Source organism: Anolis sagrei, chromosome 3 (genome assembly GCF_037176765.1).
Source record: "Anolis sagrei isolate rAnoSag1 chromosome 3, rAnoSag1.mat, whole genome shotgun sequence".
Lineage (NCBI taxonomy): Eukaryota > Metazoa > Chordata > Lepidosauria > Squamata > Dactyloidae > Anolis > Anolis sagrei.
In genome coordinates, this window is record NC_090023.1 from 229,117,213 (window position 1) to 229,136,363 (window position 19,151).

General features: G+C 39.6%; 1 protein-coding gene across 1 annotated transcript in view; it reads right to left on the reverse strand.

Moving 5' to 3' along the window:
- Window positions 1-1,518: 1,518 nt before the first annotated feature.
- The window catches only part of LOC132770695 (vesicle-associated membrane protein 1-like), a 32,371-nt gene continuing 14,738 nt past the window's right edge, over window positions 1,519-19,151 (reverse strand). Inside the window, exons 2-5 of the mRNA XM_060767926.2 lie at window positions 8,008-8,122; window positions 5,680-5,838; window positions 4,462-4,513; window positions 1,519-2,491 (exon numbers count right to left, since the gene is read on the reverse strand). Of these exons, the coding sequence (XP_060623909.2) occupies window positions 2,475-2,491; window positions 4,462-4,513; window positions 5,680-5,838; window positions 8,008-8,122 (343 nt within the window). The 3' untranslated portion in view covers window positions 1,519-2,474. The remainder of the gene's footprint in view (window positions 2,492-4,461; window positions 4,514-5,679; window positions 5,839-8,007; window positions 8,123-19,151) is intronic.

The following is a 19,151-nucleotide window of genomic DNA, read 5'->3' on the forward strand; positions in this document are numbered from 1 at the left end:
GAATGAGGTTACTGCCTCGGTGACTCACGGCCTTGTAACTAGGTGTTTACGCTCACAAAGCCACATGTAATTGGACTGCCACAGTTTCCCCTTTTCATTCACAGATATAACCTTTCAAATGTCACCTCAATGGGAAGCTGCCACCACAGAGAGTGACTTGAGTTCCTTTTGTTTCTGTACACAGGTGCTTATTGTAGTGGTCTTTCTGTTTATAAAGGGAAAAAAATAACCTCCTGAAATCAGTTGTCATGAATTGCTGTAATGAATGGCAGAAGACAAATTTCTTGAAGAGACAGTTTCAGGAATAGTCAGCTGGAGAACAGAGAGATTGCTGCCAGGTCTTATACAGGCAGATCTGAATGCATCGCACGTTAACAGCATCCCTGTTAGATATCTCATTGTTTTTGTCTGACACATATGTATATGAGTGTGTATCCTAAATAATACATATATCTATATCTATATCTATATATTTCAAGCACCAAGAATGGGCATTATGTATATCTGAGAATATGTTGGATTACAACCTCTTTCATCACTGTATTTGCAGCATTCACATCACTAGCTTGGGATATTGGGGATTTGATTAAAATTCATTAGGGAAAAGACTTGGGAAGGCTGGCGGAGGGGGCAGACTAGTAAAATGAAAGTGTTCAGTACTCTCATAACTGCTGCCACCAAAATCACATATGGTTCGGCTGCAAACGCTTGTAACTTCATCTTGGAGAAAGCAGTAATAGAGAAAAGTTGGCGACTGATACACTTGTTGTCCTTTGTGCCAAGCAATCAATTCTTTCTTTTTGGGGTTCATTGTGATATAATCTTGAGTTTCATCTTGAATCATCTTTATACAAGCATTTTCCTCAGGCTTCAGTGTGTTAATTTTCAATGGCAAAACAGTGAGTCAGTGGGTTCCTTTGGGGCACATAGCAATGATTCTTTGCTAATTGCTATCAAACTAGCAGACAGGAAATAAGTAAATTAGGCTGAAAATTACTGGAATGTTTCAATACATTTTAGTACTAATCTGGTTTGATGCTGAAGCAAAATGGGAAAATGGAGAAGTTCATTTTATTACATTCTCCCTATGTAAAACTTGCACCCCTTAGTGAATGGATGCAAATCTGTAAATGGGAAGAGAGACTATGAAAAGAGGAAGCCTACATTACAGTGGGGTAGATTCAGTCAAGAACTGAGCAGAACAGGTATTGGCAGGGTGTTTTGGAGGTCTGTCATTATTAGAGTCACTATAAGTTGCAGCTGACTTGTCAGTAATGAATAACAATATATGAATATGTCTGTGTAAAAGGAAGAGGCATTTTTACCTATGTGCTTATAGTCTGAGTGTAAAGGTCACATTATTCTTCATCTAACATATATTTTCTAAATATTCTCTTGGATATAAATTGGCCTATCTAGCAAGGTTTAAATCAGAGGAACATAGATGCTTATTTCATCATAAAAATTAAACTCTTTCAAAATTCAGAATATATGACATGTTCACTGGCACATTTGCTCTTTGTTAATTTATTCTTTTAATCTAGTCAAAGTAAATAAGACACACCACCAAAATGAGATAAACAGTAGCAACTTTCAAAGTGACCTTTCCATGTAATTAAGGCTCTAGGTTTCTGCCATTTTCTGTAAAAACAGAATATAACAACACAAAGCAATGAAGCATATTAGCAGGTTTTGCTTATTTTTCTCTCTTACTTGTATATTTTTCAGAGGTCCGTTTACATATATTTCCACCTTCCAGCAATGCTCCTTATGGTATACTGCTCTTAGAAGTGGTTTGCATACACTAATGTGGTATACTGGTTTCATCTAACCAGTATACCGGTTTCATCTACCAGTATAGTTAGACAAAACCAGTTGTGGAAAATGTGGCTCTCAGACATTGTTAGATGACAGTATCCAGCACCATGTTGGCTGGGTTTGATAGAAACTGGAGTCCAACATCAGGATGGACAAGGTTCCTTTCTTGAACACGAATGGCTCCAGATTTGGTGGATGGGTCAGCTTTTATGATGAACTGCAATTTTGAAACGAATAGATTTTTGTCCCCCAACAGGCACTTAATTTTGAAATTAGGTGCAGTATGCAAACTCACTTTAGTTTGAGCTTGATTGACAATGACCATTTTTGCACAGGCTCTGTGACTCCTCATATTTGTCTCAGAAACATTAATTTGACTTTTGACAATTTTTGAAGGTCAGCATGGGCACATTTTAAGACACAGTGAGAAACCAATATTGGCAGTATTCAGCTGGCACAATTTCTTATAGGAACAATGTAATACTAAAAAAATAAAATAAAGCAAAACAACAGTAACACTGTATTGAATTCTTACATATTGTTGCCAAGTAAGAGCTCCAAGACACGAAGAATCAAAATGCAAGTTTCATGAGGAGGATTATCAGAAAACAGGTCAGAATGAACAAAGGCATGCCAAACCATGTGTCACCAGTATTTTAGGTGGAGAAATAAACTGGAAGAAAAAAATGGGGAAAACAATATTTCAGATTTCAAATCAGCAAACAGATGTGACTACTAAACAGTGAAACAAACACATTTCAATTCTTCTGTCCATGTTTTCATAGAATCATAAAGTTGGAAGAGATCTCTTGGGCCATCCAGTCCAACCACCTGCCAAGAAGCAGGAAATGACCATCCAGTCTCTGCTTATAAGAAGAAGTGGAATCTCCTCCAAAGAAGGAGATTCCACTACACTCCAGGGCAGAGAGTTCCACTGCTGAACAGCTCTCACAGTCAGGAAGTTCTTCCTAATGTTCAGGTAGAATATCCTTTCCTGTCATTTGAAGCCATTGCTTCATGTCCTAGTCTCTAAGGTTTGTTAAGATATAAGGTTGAGTAGCCCTTATCTTGAATTTCACAATCCAAAATACTCTACACCTAAATTAATACCAGATAATGACACCTTTGCTTTCCGATAGTTCAATGTATGCAAACGTATTTCATTTACAAAATTGTTAAAAACACTGTGTATGAAATTATCTTCAGCCTAGGTGTCTAAGGTGTATATGAAATTTCATGTTTAGACTTGGATCATCTCTGAGTAATCTCATTATTAATATGTCAGTATTAAAAAATCTAGACAAATCTGAAATATGGAACACTTCCGATTCCAAGTATTTGGAATTTTTCTTCGTGTCAAGAGCAACTTGAGAAACTGCAAGTCGCTTCTGGTGTGAGAGAATTGGCCGTCTGCAAAGATGTTGCTCAGGGGACATCCAGATGTTTGATGTTTCAGCATTCTGCAAGAGGCTTCTCCCATGTCCCCGCATGGGAAGCTAGAGCTGAGATGGGAGCTCACTTTACTCCCTGGATTCAAACTGACATGGGTTTAACCCATTGTGCCACTGGGGGCGCCAGCATTTAGGATAAGGAATAATCAATCTACACTTCTCTTTTCACAAAAGGTAATATATTAAGATCAATCTAGTTTAGGTTTAAAAATTCAGTGCTCTTAGCACTGCAAAAGAGAAGTGCAGATTCAGCATTTAGGATAAGGAATACTCAATCTGCACATCTCTTTTGCAGTGCTGGTAGCACTGAACTTTTCAACCAAACTAAATTGGTCTTAATATATTACCTTCAGTCTGTAACCTTGTGCACATTTTTTCCAGTTCATTCTCCAAATGAAACACCTGTAATATTTTGTTCCTAGTTCATTGGTTGTTCTACAGTAGGTATGGAAATCTTGCAAACTGTCAGATGTTGTTTATTCTGGCTGAGGATGCCGGACACTATAATCCAGTAATATCTTGATGCCTGCATGATTCCCTCCCACACTTTGCAAAAAAGAATAATTGTTTCAGCCACAATGATTATACCCCTCAGTAGCAGGTGCTGCTTATATAAGCGTTACACACACATCTGTAATTTTGAAATAAATATGTTGTTATGAAGAAAACGTGCCCTTTCTTGAGCTTTTCTAGTATTAGGTATCATAATCCATGTTTACCAAGACATCAGAAGGGCTTTGTCCAGATTTTATAACAGGGAGCTAATGTAATGACTGACCCTGCTGTCACTGTTAGTTTCAAGATGACCAAGTGCTTTATAATTAGGCAAGTGTTCCACTTAATCATGAAAAGGATTTTCCTGTTGCTGATGAGAAAACAAAGCTCTTGAAAGCTTTTGAAAAACCAATTTCTTCCTTCGTCGCAGGGGATATATTATTTTGCATTTCTAAGGTTAGGGAATGTTCCCAATAGAATGCTTTATATTGGCAGCTGGTGATTTCAGTGCCAGTGAGGTCATGAATCCATTCTGGGTTTTAGTCTGAACTTTAAAGAAGCTGTCTAAAGGACTAGAACCAATTTCTTTCCAAGTTCACTACCAAACAGTCATGAAAACTTCCAGCTGCCCCTCATGCTTTATTCACTCATTATTACTAAGAAATTATACGATGTCAAATGAAAAAGGGTTACTCACTTATAATTATGATAAGAATGACGGCACATACAACACCCAAGATGATCATCATCTAAAAAGAGAGTTGAATAAAGAAAAACAGAGCTCAGCTTTATCTGTATTTGTACAGATATAGATGCCTTGGGTTGCTTATTGGGAGAAATACAGGATATACATTCAACAAATATGGTAAATAGATAAAATAAATAAATTCTGCTTCTCTTCTAACACAAGTACTGCAGCAATGCCAGACTCTCCAAGAGCACTGCTGTTGAAAGGACAAGAGTTCACTTTCTTCTTTCATTAGTATGACAGAGGCAGTACATGATAATTTGGTTGACAGACCCCTATTTATCTTTTCAAGCATAAACTCATAATATCCATGGTACCCCTTGGAAAAGTTACAATGGGCAAGTTGACTGGGATGATGTTTAACTGTGTGCTCTGGGAACAATAGTACAACCTGCTTCAAAAACTTTCAAAACTTTTGAACCATAGCCAAATTGAAGTTAAGAGAAGGGCTCACTGCTTGAGACTAGTTGCTTTCATGCCATGATGGACCCAATGAATATATTTTCATGAAACCAAGCAATGCAGTAATAGGACCAGATTTAAAAAGTTCTATGGTTCATTGAACAGAGAAAAAAATTCGATCAGAATCTCCTAAGGATATGCAGACATTTGCAATGCATCTGTATTTCAGTACTGGAAATTGTACAGTCCTACAGATGCTGATGGACAACAACTTCCAAAATAGGAGACACAATCACATGATTCTTAAAGAGCTAAGATCCCATAAACTCGGACCTTTTAAAAGCAACTTAAACAGTGGGACAGCAAAGGATTAAGTTGACTTGTCTCTGCCAAATTGGACATTTGGAGGATATATCATTAGACAAAGACAGGGATAATTCTATATTCTTTCTCTTCTTCACATTGTACCTTTTTGCCAGCTTCTTTAATTGCAGAAGTAGTTAACTCAACAGGGAGGAGAGGAGTGCAATCTTGTCTTTGCCTGTCGGCTCAGGAAAATGAGAATGTCATCAGCCTCTTCTAGCTCCCTTCTTCATTAATAACATTTGCTATTTTGATCATACTCTGATGTTACTTAGTCCCACACATCCCAGTTTTTATTTATGAGATGTTGGAGGCTATACAGTTATACATACAAGATTATAATCTACACAATTCAGTTGATATTTCTCTTGAAGATCCTATTTTACTATCCTATACTTTTACCTTACAGTTTTTCCACCAGTATTTCCTCTTCAGCTTAGCTGCACTGGTTTCAAATTGTGATGCTCCAGCTTGCAATGCATCTGCACGATTATCGAGCTCTGAAAGCTTCTGGTCTCTTTCTAGTACTTTGTCCACATTGACGCGCATTATGTCCACCACCTGCAATTGGAAATCAATTTGTTAGCAAACCTGTCACAAAACTGAAAGCTACATTTACTGCACAGAAAATAGCATTATATTAGTAGATTGCAGGTGTGCTTCACAGAAAACATATTTCCTGCAGATATGGTTTTTTTTTCTCTGTAAGAAGCTATTTTTGGCACAGAAATGCTGTTTTCCATACAGAAAGTGCAGTTTTCTGTGCACAGAATAAACCCCAAGCAAAGAGCCTATGAAAACTGTAATTGTCAATGACTTTTTCCAGCAATGAAATAAAATGATAATATTATTTGTTCTTTTCTGTGAGAATTAGCAATACAAAGATTTACATTCTTACTTAATCAGACAAATAGCTCTTCAGAATTTCAGGTAGGTGCTTTCCAATCTTTTTCTGCACTGAGCTGTAAAGATTGATATTTCTGCACTGATGGGTCTTAGAATTCTAGATTATAGAAGGACTGCCCTGTGAAAAATAGCCAAGTACATTTCCTAAGCAAGCTTAATTCCTGCTGAGCTGAGTTTTACTATGAAGGACTTCACTAAATATTGGCAGGTTGATATAAACATCTAACAAAAGGATAGTACTGTGTGTTATGTTAATCCTGAAGTGTGCTATGTTAAGTGTGACTGTTTAATTTCATGTTACTTGGTGTTTTGTTGCTTTTGTTTATTTTGTATATATTTTATGTATTTACTCTGTTCTATGTGCCTTGTAAGCTGCCCTGAGTTCTCTTGGGGAGATGAGGTGGGATAAAAATAAAGTTATCATTATTTATTATTATTACTTTCAGAGGTGCACAAAAGGCTATCAGACTACCTTCCACTTATTTCTTCCCACTTTACTTCATAGCTATCTGGAACCAATTTCCTTCCCATCTGTAATGCTCAGCCCTCTATTTTCATCATTCCAAAGAGTAGGGGCTCATTACATATTGTCACAGACCACACAACCATTTAAATGCAGCTATACCATAGAGATGAGAGCCAGATTGTGGCTTGGGAGTTGTACTGGGACCTAAAGAGATCAGGGTTCACAAAGCCCTACTTTGTCATGGAAACCCAACGTGGGCAACTGATGTTCTCTCAGCATCAGAGGAAGGTAAAATAACTGAATGAATATTGCCAAGAAAATCCCATAATAGGGTTGCCTTAGAGTCATCATAAGATGGAAACAACTTGAAGGCACACAACAGCAGCACTAATAGCAACAATAAAAGACATGGGGATCATGTTGCTCTCCAAAGATTATTTAACTGCAGCACCCTTGGGCTGTTGATAGGAGTTGCAGTCCAGCCGTATCTGGAAGATGAGCTTATGGAATTAGTGAAGGTAATTAAATAGAGACATATTGCCCTTCCTTAATTAATATGTGAAATCTAACTCTTTGTGTTAGGAACTTTTATCCAAAACAGAGCAAAACATGCTTCTCCTCTTGAATTTATGAAGTTCCATAGCATGGGTATATAGTGCCACCTAAAGGATATTTCTATTGTGGCAACACATTGACTTTGCAGACAAACTTTACATATCCAAAATATAAAGTTTTCCAAGAAAAATGCTTCAATTGTAGGGCTAATGTACTTCCTAATCTCTTCTCATCATCAGTAACTGTCAGAAAATGTATCACGGAGACAGATTTGCTGCTGTTCTATTAGATCTTAGAGCCTATGTGATGCAGCTGCAGGAAATGGCCATTGCTGACAACTGATCATGAAAAATTGGGCATAGCTGTCATCATTCTGGCCAGAGATTTATGTCTGTGCCATGCTTCCTTTGTTATTTGGATGCATGGCTAATGAAAGTCTGATTATTCTCCTTGTAGGTTGTCTGAGGTTTCTTTTCTCTCTAAATTTCTTGCATCTTCACTCTGCAAGCAAAAGAGAGTTTAAAAGAGACTGCATATATAAAAAGACTAATTAAAATTATGCATTTGATAAAAATATTTGGTCTGAGTGGATTTTCCCCCTCTGTAAAATGAATTGTTATTTTTAACATGCTTATTTTTTTTATCTTTCAGTGTATGTTTTTGGTCTGGGCTAATGACTGATCAGGCCAAATCAGTGGCAAATTCCAAACTGGCATAATGGTTGATGACTCAGTTAATGGATTTTGTAATGCACAGCTATGAAATTCATAAAGGAAAGATAAAATACCTTACACTAAGCTCACCTCATTCACTTGTGCCTGTGTCTGCTGCAGCCTCCGGTTGCTGGTCACATTGGTCTGAGAAGGAGCCCCTGGACTGGAGGCACCTTCAGCACCTTGGGAAGGAATTGGTACTGACCTGAAATAGAAACCCTGAAAATGTTACCATCCTTTTTGCTTCAGGCACATTGTTTAATATTGTCACATACATCTATAGGTTTCTCTTCACTTGCTCTTCCTTACTAGACTGAATGACAGGTGCACTACTACAAAGCTGGGAGAAAGGAAAGGTCAGCTGGATGGCCAAAATATTACACCAAAGTATTGTTACATGAGGTCATGCTTTGCATAAAGAAGACCTTTGGTTCTTTTCACATTATTTACTTATTGCATGATGTTTGTACTTTGCCATGGCAAACTCCTTTGGAATTCTGGGTTTGTGGTTTGGTGAGGCGAGGCACTAGAGTTCTCTAGCTGTTCAAATGCCTCTCCCTAAACGGCAAGTCCCTGGATTCCATAGGATGTTGCAAAATGCTTCAGGAAAACACTAGCCATTAGACACGTGCGCAAAATTAGTTCCTACCATTTCTTTCATGTCTTCCATTTATTTGGAAGCTTGAAATGGGAAGCGCTCTCTCCATGCGAAAATCTGCTCAAAACGAAAGCCTTCCTACAGCCTGCTTTCAAGTGCTTCTGAACTTGCCTCCTTGCCTTGGAAAGAGAGTGCATGTGTAGTGGGGCATGCAGGCAGGTAGACCTGCAGATGAGCTCCAGGCCTGCCTACTCACCCTGCCACACACACACTATCTCAAAGAGTGTGGCGGGGTATGTATGGCAGGGCGTGCAGGCAGACCTGGAGCTTGGCTGCAGGTGCCACGTACTCATTCTCTTTCCAAGGTGAATGCATGTGTGGTGGGGTGTGCAGGCAGGCCCGGAAAGCCCGTGTGCCTGCCAGTGCCTACAGCCAAGTGCCTCTTACTCTATAGTAGGAACAGCAGGTGCAAGATAAGAAGAATGCACACAGGGAAAGGGAGCCAGTGGTTGATAACCCCCTCCTTAATGGTCTGATTTTTGGGCCCTGAAATAAAAGAACCAAAAACAACCCTTTCTTGCTCCTCAGCTAGGGTTCACCTTGCTTAAGCACTCACCAGGAAGCCAAAAGTAGAAATAAACAGTTTGTTGAAAAAGCACACACAGTAAATGAGTAAAAAATCCAAATAGGTAAGATAAAAGCCAGAGATAAATCTCCAATGCAAAGGTTAAAGCATGAACATAAATCCAAGGAATAGGGAAAATCATGAGCTTGAATAATCCAAAAGACAAGGAATAAAACCGCTCTGAGTCGCCTAAGGGCTGAGAAGAGCGGTATACAAATAAAGTAAATAAATAAATAAATAAATAAATAAAACATCAACTTGAGTAATCCAAGAATCAAAGAACAATACATGAGCTTGAATTCATGGTAAAATCCCCAAGACTCAAAGCAAAACTTGACCAGGATATGGCTTGAAGCAAGAACCAAAAAAGCCCGGAGCAAAAAAGTCCGGAGCAAAGAGCTGGCCAGGCTGCACTGGGCCACCAGTGGAGAAGACCTGGCTGAAGTGCAGCAGCCCCTGCAGAAGCAGCATGACTCGAGCGAGAGTGCTGCTTTCCCTCCTATTGTCCCTCTTGCTCGGGTTGTGCTGCTTCTGCAGGAGTTGCCACACTTCAGCCAGGTCTCCTCCGGCGGCGACCTGAGCGAGAGGGACAATTCCTTCCTCTGTCGCTTTCCCTCCTCTTGTTCTCTTGCTCAGGTTGCTGCTGAATGAGACCTGGCTGAAGTGCAACAGCTCTTACAGAAGTAGCACGACCCAAGTGAGAGGAACAATTCCTTCTTCTGCCACTTTCCCTCCTCTTGTCCCTCTTGCTCAGGTCGTGCTGCTTCTGCAGGAGCTTCCGCACTTCAGCCAGATCTCCTCTGGTGGCAGCCCAATGCAACCCAGCCAGCTCTTTGCTCTGGACTTTTTTGCCCCTGTCTGCCCTAGGGGCAGCAGCTCCAGTGGCTCCCTCTGTTTCCTCCCCAGCCCCAGAATCTTCTTCTTCCTCCTCTTCTTTCTACCACAGCCTCAGGAAGAAAAGTGGCAGAGAAAGGAAGGCAAAGAAGGAGGAAGGGAAGGCGAGGAGGAGGAGGGCTGCACAGGCAAAAGTGTCCCTCTTGCCAGGGGAGGGTGGCATAGGTACCTGAGGGAGGGAGGAAGGGAGGGGAAAGAGGAGAGGAAAGAGAAGGTGAAGTGAGGGGGGGGGGAGGGAGGGATCATTCTTACTTCACAGTATTTCACTTATTGTGGGTGGTCCTGGAACAGATCACTTGTGATAAATGATGGAACACTGTATTGCAAATTATAACTATTTTATAAAGACAAGCTTTCAATGGGTCTGTAATTATTTCCATACTTTTATGGTCCCTCAGTCATAAAGGAAAGTAGTAGCTCTGGGAAAACTATTCCCAGGCTCTAATTTATGTCCCCAGGCCTGTAAGGTATATAAGGGGATACCGAGGGCTCATCATAAAGCACAGCAACCTGGGGACCCACAGGTTGAGAACCACTGGTCTATATGGAGTGAAACATCTGTAGAGACAACTGCTGTTCCACACAGGAATTTAGGAAGATTCAAAGTGTCTTTGAATTCGAATTCTGGTGTGCAGATTATATGCTTTAACTATCCCTCTTTCTTGCTCAGTTCGATTATTCAGAGTCTATGTGAACCTACTGGAGTTTGTTAAATTATTTTTTTAAATGAAATGCTGGTTTTAGCAAAAGGAAATCAATATTTGTTTGGGCTCCCATAAACAAGCCCGTTTATGTATTCCCATAAACAAGCCCGTTTTTATGAAAACATCTCTTTGGAGAACTGCAAAAGATCCAATCTGTACTGGTGGCTGAATCCAGGCCAGCAAACATTCTTCATAGCCACTGGTCTGACAGTTTCTAACGATTTCTCACTCCCACTCTTCTATGTGACTCACCATCCTCTTTGAACAGTCCCTCATCAATTCTACCTGCAAAGGACAGAAAGCCTTTACTAGAACTGCCAAGGAAATCCCTGTGCCTATAAACAGGGGTGGGAGGACAGAAACCTACACAAATCATCTTCCTACATTGCTACCATCCCCACATGCACACAGAATGTCAGCCAGATAACACAGTATCACAGTATCTCTCAGTCACTCCTACACATTTCACCAACGGCATTGTGTAGCCAGGGCAGAAAATCTTCACAGATGGCTTCCGTTTCAGAGCCCTAACTATTCTCAAGTTAATCTTTGTATCCTTATCCTGCCCTGTCATGTAAAACTCTTGAGGACTGTCATCATCTCAGGCCTGCTTTTCATCTTCTTGTCTGCTTTACTCCCAGTCTTCCTGGCTATTGTTGTGTGTCACACACCTCTATTGTAGTGATGACAAATCCTTTACAAACCTGCATTTCATATTAAAGGGAATGTAGATCTAAACAAACAGCTCATTCCCCCGGAGGACTCCTTTTTAAGTATGAAGGGGGAAATGGCAGTGTCATTTTGCAATTGTAAAGGCAGAAGATGTTCTGTTTCACATGATTGGTGGGAGTGGGAAAATCACTTGTTGCTAAATATACGGCAGCTACACAATTCACTCTCATTCCCAACTTGTTTTTCTAGTGAGGCCTAAAGCTGAATTCTGCCTTCTGTCTCAAATCTTAATCTAAGGCTAAGCTGTTCACACTGGGTAGAGCTGGCCCTGCTCTTAGGTCAAGTCAGACAAGCAGCACAAATACCTGACTTTGAGTGTCATGAAAGAACAGTGAATTATTTAATCTAATTCAAGAAAGAGGCGCCACATATTGTTTTCTACCTCAGCGGCCAAAATACTTTTGACAGTTGTGGGTACTGGTCAGCTTGGCTTGGTTGAGATTGGGTTAGGGTTGCTATCTTGGGCAACAAAATGTCTCTGTTCAGAATACACTATAAGTCATGTTGGCTCTCCTTATTATGCCTTTGCTGATGAGATGCGTGTTTAATGGAGAAAGCGCTGAGACTATCCCTAACTATCTGTGTCATCTTCTCTCCCTTACTTCTCCCTATGGCAGTCCTGCATCTTGCTATATCTGTTTATGGCATAGGCTAAAGAGGATTTTAGCTTCAGGAAATCCAGAGAAGTTCTGTGATTTAGTCCAAATGTTAAAGAAGCTATCCAAGGTACTGAACTGTTCTGGCACGGCCGTACCAGGAGCTCCAACTTCCTTTTCTTTTATTGAATGTTAGCATGTATTTTAAAGTTCTATGCATTTGCAATTAGGTGGCTTTCCTTGATTTGCAGTTATTGGGTCAATGACCCGTCTGTCATTGTTAGGTTCCCTAGTTCCGCCCCCTTTTGGGTTTTGGGAGGGAAAAGGAGCCATTTTAGGTCAGTCCACACAGAGAAGTCTTCGTACAGGACGTACATTAGGTCCTCCTGAAGAAAGCTTCATCTTTTACAGCTTGGCTGGGGAATACAGTGCTACAGCCAGCCATTGCTGGGAACGGAAAGTCTACAAAGGACTCTGTTGGTAAGGGCCACTCGCGGCAGCCAGAAGCAGTTGGTACCGGGTGTAGGGGCTCCACGCCAGCAGGGCCTAGGACAGACTGCCCAGATAGAAGTTAAGGATTTCCCCGATAGTAAAGAAACAGTCCATTAAGAGAGTTGCCTGCCCACTGTGTGCAAGATTGAAAGCCACCAGTTGATTAAGAAAGCCTTGAAGTAGTTGTGAATTATTGAAGACAATAATAAAGAACTTTGTTGAACCTTTAAGCAATCTAAAGTCTCTGTTTAAGGAAATCCTAAGGCTTCTTATCTGAGGCAGCCCCGGCATCCCGTTGGACACACAGTAAACACGTCCTGTCTACAGTCTTTTGCACAGGCCCAGAGCATGACAGCACATGAACCCTATTCTGTCTAAATAGGTTGAGTATTTTGGAGAGTTCTACTAAAATTTGGATAAAGCCCTAGGCCATATTCTCTGACCTACTGACAGGGAAACCATCAGTGAAACTCTTGCAAGGCCAGAATAGGATGGGACCATACCATTGGCTAGGGATGTAATTCTTTGGTAAATTCATCCTCAAGGGATGTAACAAATCTATTTTGGAATATTTCTTCACACTGTGAAGATCTTTGAAAACTGCCGTTTTTGAGAAGCATCCATGGTTTGGGACTAATCTGTGCAAGATTTGCCTATAATTTCCTTTAAAAACAACATTTTCTGCTTGGGAAGTAATGTTTTTTTTTGCATAATTTTCTATGCATAAATGCTATAGTGGTTACTTATTTACAGCCCTTTCTGCACTGAACATAGTATTTCTGTACAACAAATACCATTTTTCTACACAGAAAATGCTGTTGCTGAGGATTAACTATGTGTAAAATCCATACATGGGTCTTTCTGCACAAAGCAGCATTTCTGCACAGTCTCCTAAGAAGGAAATGCCATTTTTGTACACATCAGCAGATTTTGCACAGAATAAGTCTTGAGCTGTGAACAGTTGTTATTCCAAGATTTCCCTCATCAGAAGCATATTTTTACACTTTTTCGGGCGTAAAATGAATATTTTCCATTACTAGGGGATATTATTTTTGCATGTATAGCTCTCCTTTCCTTTCTTTATCTCCCCAACAGTGTGAGGTAAGTTTATTTGAGAGATAATAAGTAGTCTAAGGACATCCAGTTAGTTTCAAGGTTGAGTGGCAGTCTGAAACCTAAGGTACCAGAAAGATGTATTAGTCTCTCTGATTTCTGGTTGAAAGGCTCTTCTCCTCACCCTTCCTCATTTGCAGCTCTTCCCAACATTCAGTAAATACAAATATTCTTGTCATCCAGATTTTTAATAAATATGGCATTATGCTATATATTAATGACTTTTGGTGGTGTGTATATATGCAATATGTATATGGATCAACAAAGTTGCCTGCATTTTGGACTCTCTTTGATAACACATCTAGAGGACATATAGGTTGAAGAAAATCAATCTGAATTGCCAAGAAGAATAACCATACTGTCTAGGGTTTGGTGAATTGTAATCCCTCAAATATTTCCAAGTTTTCTCTGTGTTTTTGACAGTATGCCAGGACAGGAGAGATATGGTTACAAACAGACATTGAGATAAGTGTCTGCATTTTTCTGGGATCTTCCACTTGCTGCTTTGAAAAGTGCTGCCAGAAAGAATGAATAATCCCATGGAAAATTCTAAGGGCCTGTTGGGACATGCCATACTCTGCATGCATTTTCAAACTCTCTTTATTTGAGTGTGCATGCTGCTATCAATTATTTTAACAGTGGGATTTATTGGACAGACCTGGATGCCTGAAACTCATTATCAATGGTGATTGCCATCAGAGTCTAACAGTTGGCTGCCAGAGTTGTAATGATTTATCACTCAGCATATAACTACATTAGTAACACCAAATGCTGCCAAGTGCATGTTGCTATGCATTAAAAAACAATCAGAGGCTTTGCAAACAAACCAAAAATGCTTATGAAAGTCTGCACATCAAACTAAACAGCACTTGTTCATTCGTTCAGTCATTTCCGACTCTTCATGACCTCATGGACCAGCCCTAAACAGCACTACTGTGTGAGATTTACATGTATATCAGTATTTAAAACAGTTGAAAAAGACCATGTGGTGAGAGGAACACCAAGGTGCTTAAAACACAACCTCACGTGTTAGAAACTGATATTTGCTTGCATTTTGTCCATCTATGAATACTTTAAAAACCCACATTAGTGTAATGCTCTAATTCAAGGAGTCCAAAGAAGTGCAGCCCAATGCAGTAACTTTTCCAAGTTGGGAGCTGCTGGGAAGAGATTAAAACTGAAGGAGTGAATAAAGAAAGAAAGTGGGGTAAAAAAAGAGAGCCGGTGGCCCTATTTATTTTTGGTTCTGGCTCAGACCACTGAAACCTCACATACTGCTCTCATGAAGCCCCCAGCAGTTCTCTCCTGACAGAATGTGATGCTTAACCTAAGGAAGCTTGATTGTCCAACAAAACAACTGATCCATGCACTGTTTGTTAAATCTCATGATTTCAAAGGATCTGATTCAGAAAGGGCAAAAATGACAGATGTGTTTTTAAAATATTGTTTTCTCCACAGAATGGCTATGAAAATACTGATGGGATCAGGCCCCATTTTCTACCTTTATTCTAACAGCTGAAGATATGGTGGAGGAATTGCCAGAAGATATGTCTGTAAGGAATGAATGTGTGAATGGAGAAGAGCAGAAGAAACAGGCCTGAAGAACCAACATGGAGTTCACACAAAGCATGATATGGGTCGGACTTGGCATGCGAAGCGAGGAAGCAGTAAGGCATAGCTGAACAACAGTGGACAATGAGGTGTGCAGCAAAGACTGTAAGGAGTGTGTAAGGAGGTACCTCATAAGTCATATGGTCTGGAATGTGGATGTCTTGAACCCACAAGAATAGAACAGAATGTTCATTAAAAAGAAAAAAATGACTTTGGCCTATAAATGCTGGGGACCCCAAGATTATGCATGCTTCCTAATCTGCGGCAATGGGAATGTCCACACTTTCTCGGGAAAGCTGATCATCTTCGCGGGAGAAAGCCTGTGAGTATGTGTGAATGTTTGGAATGCATGCATGAGAACTCTCTCTTGATGTGATTCTGATGTGATTCTATGGTGATTGTATTTCAATAAATGTTACATGAATGGTGTTAAAACCAAATTTGTTCTCTAAAGTGTCTCATTGATCTAAACTTCCTTGATATTCCTTGAGCACTCTACATAAAAGAACAGGAACCTTTTGGGGTTCATAACATGTCTGGATCTATTGAGAGTAAATCTCTGGTTGATTTGCTGAAGCTTTGTAAGTATTTCTGATTCCAAATTGTGTAATAATAACAGCAACAAAATTAGTCCCTGGCCTGTGTATAAGGACTGTGTATTGCATGGAATTCTGAGACATAGGGAAAATTTCTGGAACTCAAGAAATCTTAAATTCTAAGTATGTGCTTTTTGGACCAAGTCCTGGCTGGTGAATCTTGGAGATCTACTTAAAAAACCAAAACTAGATTCCACAAGTCTGAAGTATGTTCCTTGCAAGCTGTGCCTTTTGTCCACTAAATACAGACACTTATGTGCCCTAGTTTTAAAAATGCATATAAATCAATTTTACTCAGTTTTAATAAGGTGATGCAAATCTTAAGTCTCCTCAAAGTTTTTATCAAATTGGGAGGGGTGTGTGTGTCTCAAAATCGGACGTTACTATATTTCTGCCCTCCTGGCAAGAAAAGTATAACATGTGGATGGAATTTCTCTGATGGAAAAAGAAAGCCCCAACATTTAACCACCATTGAAATAAATGGGAATACTAGTCCCATTGATTTCTGTGAGATTGTTCTAAGTACATCCAAGTCTGGATCCAACCTAAGACCTGTAAGTTCTCTTGAGCCCTTTCATATTAATGCCACCATGTGTTTTAAATCAACATCAGGATAGCTAGTGAATCTGGTAGTAATATATGAGAAAAAACATGTGAAAAAATCAAAGAAATTTAGAGAAAATCATATCCAGTCAGCAGTTTCCACATTCCAGTAATTAAAAAATACCAGTTTTGGAAAAGTGGTATCTTTCACCGAACCAATGTCATTTGAATTAAATAGTCATGGATTAAAGAGGCTTTGAATCCCAGTACTCTGTTACTGGAAACTGATAATTACATCATTAATAAGCAAAGAGACAATTGTTGGCTCTGACCTCTTATGTAGAACATAAAGTTCAGTGATTAATTCCTTCAGGTTTTTCATCCGACACATTTTCAGAAGGGAAATATGCTGCTTGAATCTTTTACTCAGATCATCTTTAAATAATTCAGCTAAGATAACTTTTTCACTTGTGGAAGGCAGGAAAAGGTACTCTACATAACCCCTATTTAATCTTGTTCCTCCCTTTTCTGCACAAAAGCAGCTTGGGGAGGACAACCTGAGGACAGACCCCCGAGAGTTATTTGAAAAATGTAGCTAATTACTGGACCTTCTTCTCTAGTCCAGAAGAGGAGAAATCTCAAGGCAAAAATATTGTCTTGAAAAGTATGTGCGTGTTTATATATTTTTCGTTATTTGTCAGACTTGGTGGATTGTATTTGAATGCATATTCTGTGCATTCTGATGCATAATGTATCATGCCTAATGACATTACAAGGACTTCCCCCTTGCAACTTCATTAGGACCCATCACAAGGGTCATCCCCAAGTCTCAGGTTTCAATGCTGAATTTTCAGACCATGGAATAGTCCTGGCAATCCATACAATCCACACAGCTGTATTTTTAAAACAGGGGTGAAGAATCTCTGCTTGGGTGAGGCACTTATAAGGAGGAACCTCACACAACTTCAAGTGTTTCTGGTGTTAGGAGAGGCTATCAAAAAATTTGGACGTTGCTGTACAGATCTACCATCTGCAAACCAATTCCATGTGGTTTGCACATGGAATTGTGCTGTAGTCTGTACGCTAGGGAGTTGTAGTGCTGGAGCTTGCTCCTGAGTAGACATGTGTGAATTGAACTATATTTGCTAGAAAAAATTTCAAATAAGCCTTACCCAATTTGTTATGTCCCAGTCCTGGGGTTTTGGTTACTATAACACCCAGGTTGAAATACCACGACTCTTCCAAATTGAAATTTGATGTCTGGGCTCGGTTTCCAGCCGCGCTTAAAAGATTGGGATTTTGAAAGGGATGGTGTGGGGTCCTGTGCAAATCAAGGCTGGGCATCTCACCCATCAGTACCTGCAATTAATATTGCCAACAATGCAATTCCTATTACCAAAAAACAATCACTTAAAAATAGATTGTCTCTGGACAGTATAAATCACAGGTATAGGTATGGGATATTGGGTCACCCAACATTGACTTTGCAACACAAGCAACAACCTGCACTAAATGGCTATATCTTTAAAATCACATGTAATGTGTTAATGGAAGCATTTTTGAAGTGTTCCTTGAAATCAGAATTCGACAGGCTCGTTTCACTGAAGGAACTTTTTCTTATCAGCATGTTGTCTCACTCAGAACATAATCTGGAAGGTGTGGGAAATGCTTCAGAGAAGGGCCTCAGTTACTGCAGAAACAGTCTCATCACACTAATGGCCAGACCACAGCACAGAAATGGATCCAGGCCTAAGGGTTTTATTCTGTCCCTTTAGCATTTCACTAATCCTATATCCCTTTGCTTGGCAGTGTTGTTAACAGAACATGCTCCTCACATCAGGTCTTCTCAGAACTGAAGCGTCATCATGAACATACAAATATGTCACTTTTGGAAATAGTTCTCAGAGTCCAAGTTTTCATGAAATATTTTTCATTGACTATTAAATTGTGTTTCAGGATAGCAGTTTGTTCCAGATTAGCTCTTTTATGTATGAATTATGATATAATATGAAGAGTGGTCTTGATAGGGCAGCCTGCCCCAGTTGTGCAGTCTCAAAATGTCTGGGAATTTCTTGCTATTGGCTATGTTGTCTTGTACACCCTAAGCTGATGGCCCAAAACGTCTGGAGGTTGGTAGTCCAATGCTTGGTCATAACAAATATTAAAATGATAACAAATACTAAATTATTCAAGCAAATAATCAAAGTTCAACTGAATGTTTAATTTGACCCTGTGAAAAATTGATAACTGAAACTTACAGCATGCATGTGCAAATTCTAGGTCATTCTGCTGCTCCATTAGGGACAAATATTAAATAACTCTTTATAACATAGACCAAAAACATCACAAACCTGCAAAAACAATTACTCATCTTGTATATGACTCATATAAGCTGCATAGCTAAAAACAGGAGAGTAAGGTGTGATAGCATCAACCCTGCCAGCAGAGTGTAAATTGTCTGGCTTATTGTGATGAAAAATAGCTCTACAAGAAGATATTTGTTAATAATTCAATCTGATTTAGACAAAAATCCTTTGGAAGTACATCTCCCAAACCTCTCTTAACATAGTACTAAGTTGAATCATCCTAGTTTACCTTACAATAAAGACTAGAAGTTCCTGAATGTTGCAGGGATGGCCAGGAGCAACTACATGGTGACTGATGTCTACATGGTGGGCCTATATAGACATACCTGTGGAAGAGATATAGTGTTGTATGTCAGCCTGTGAT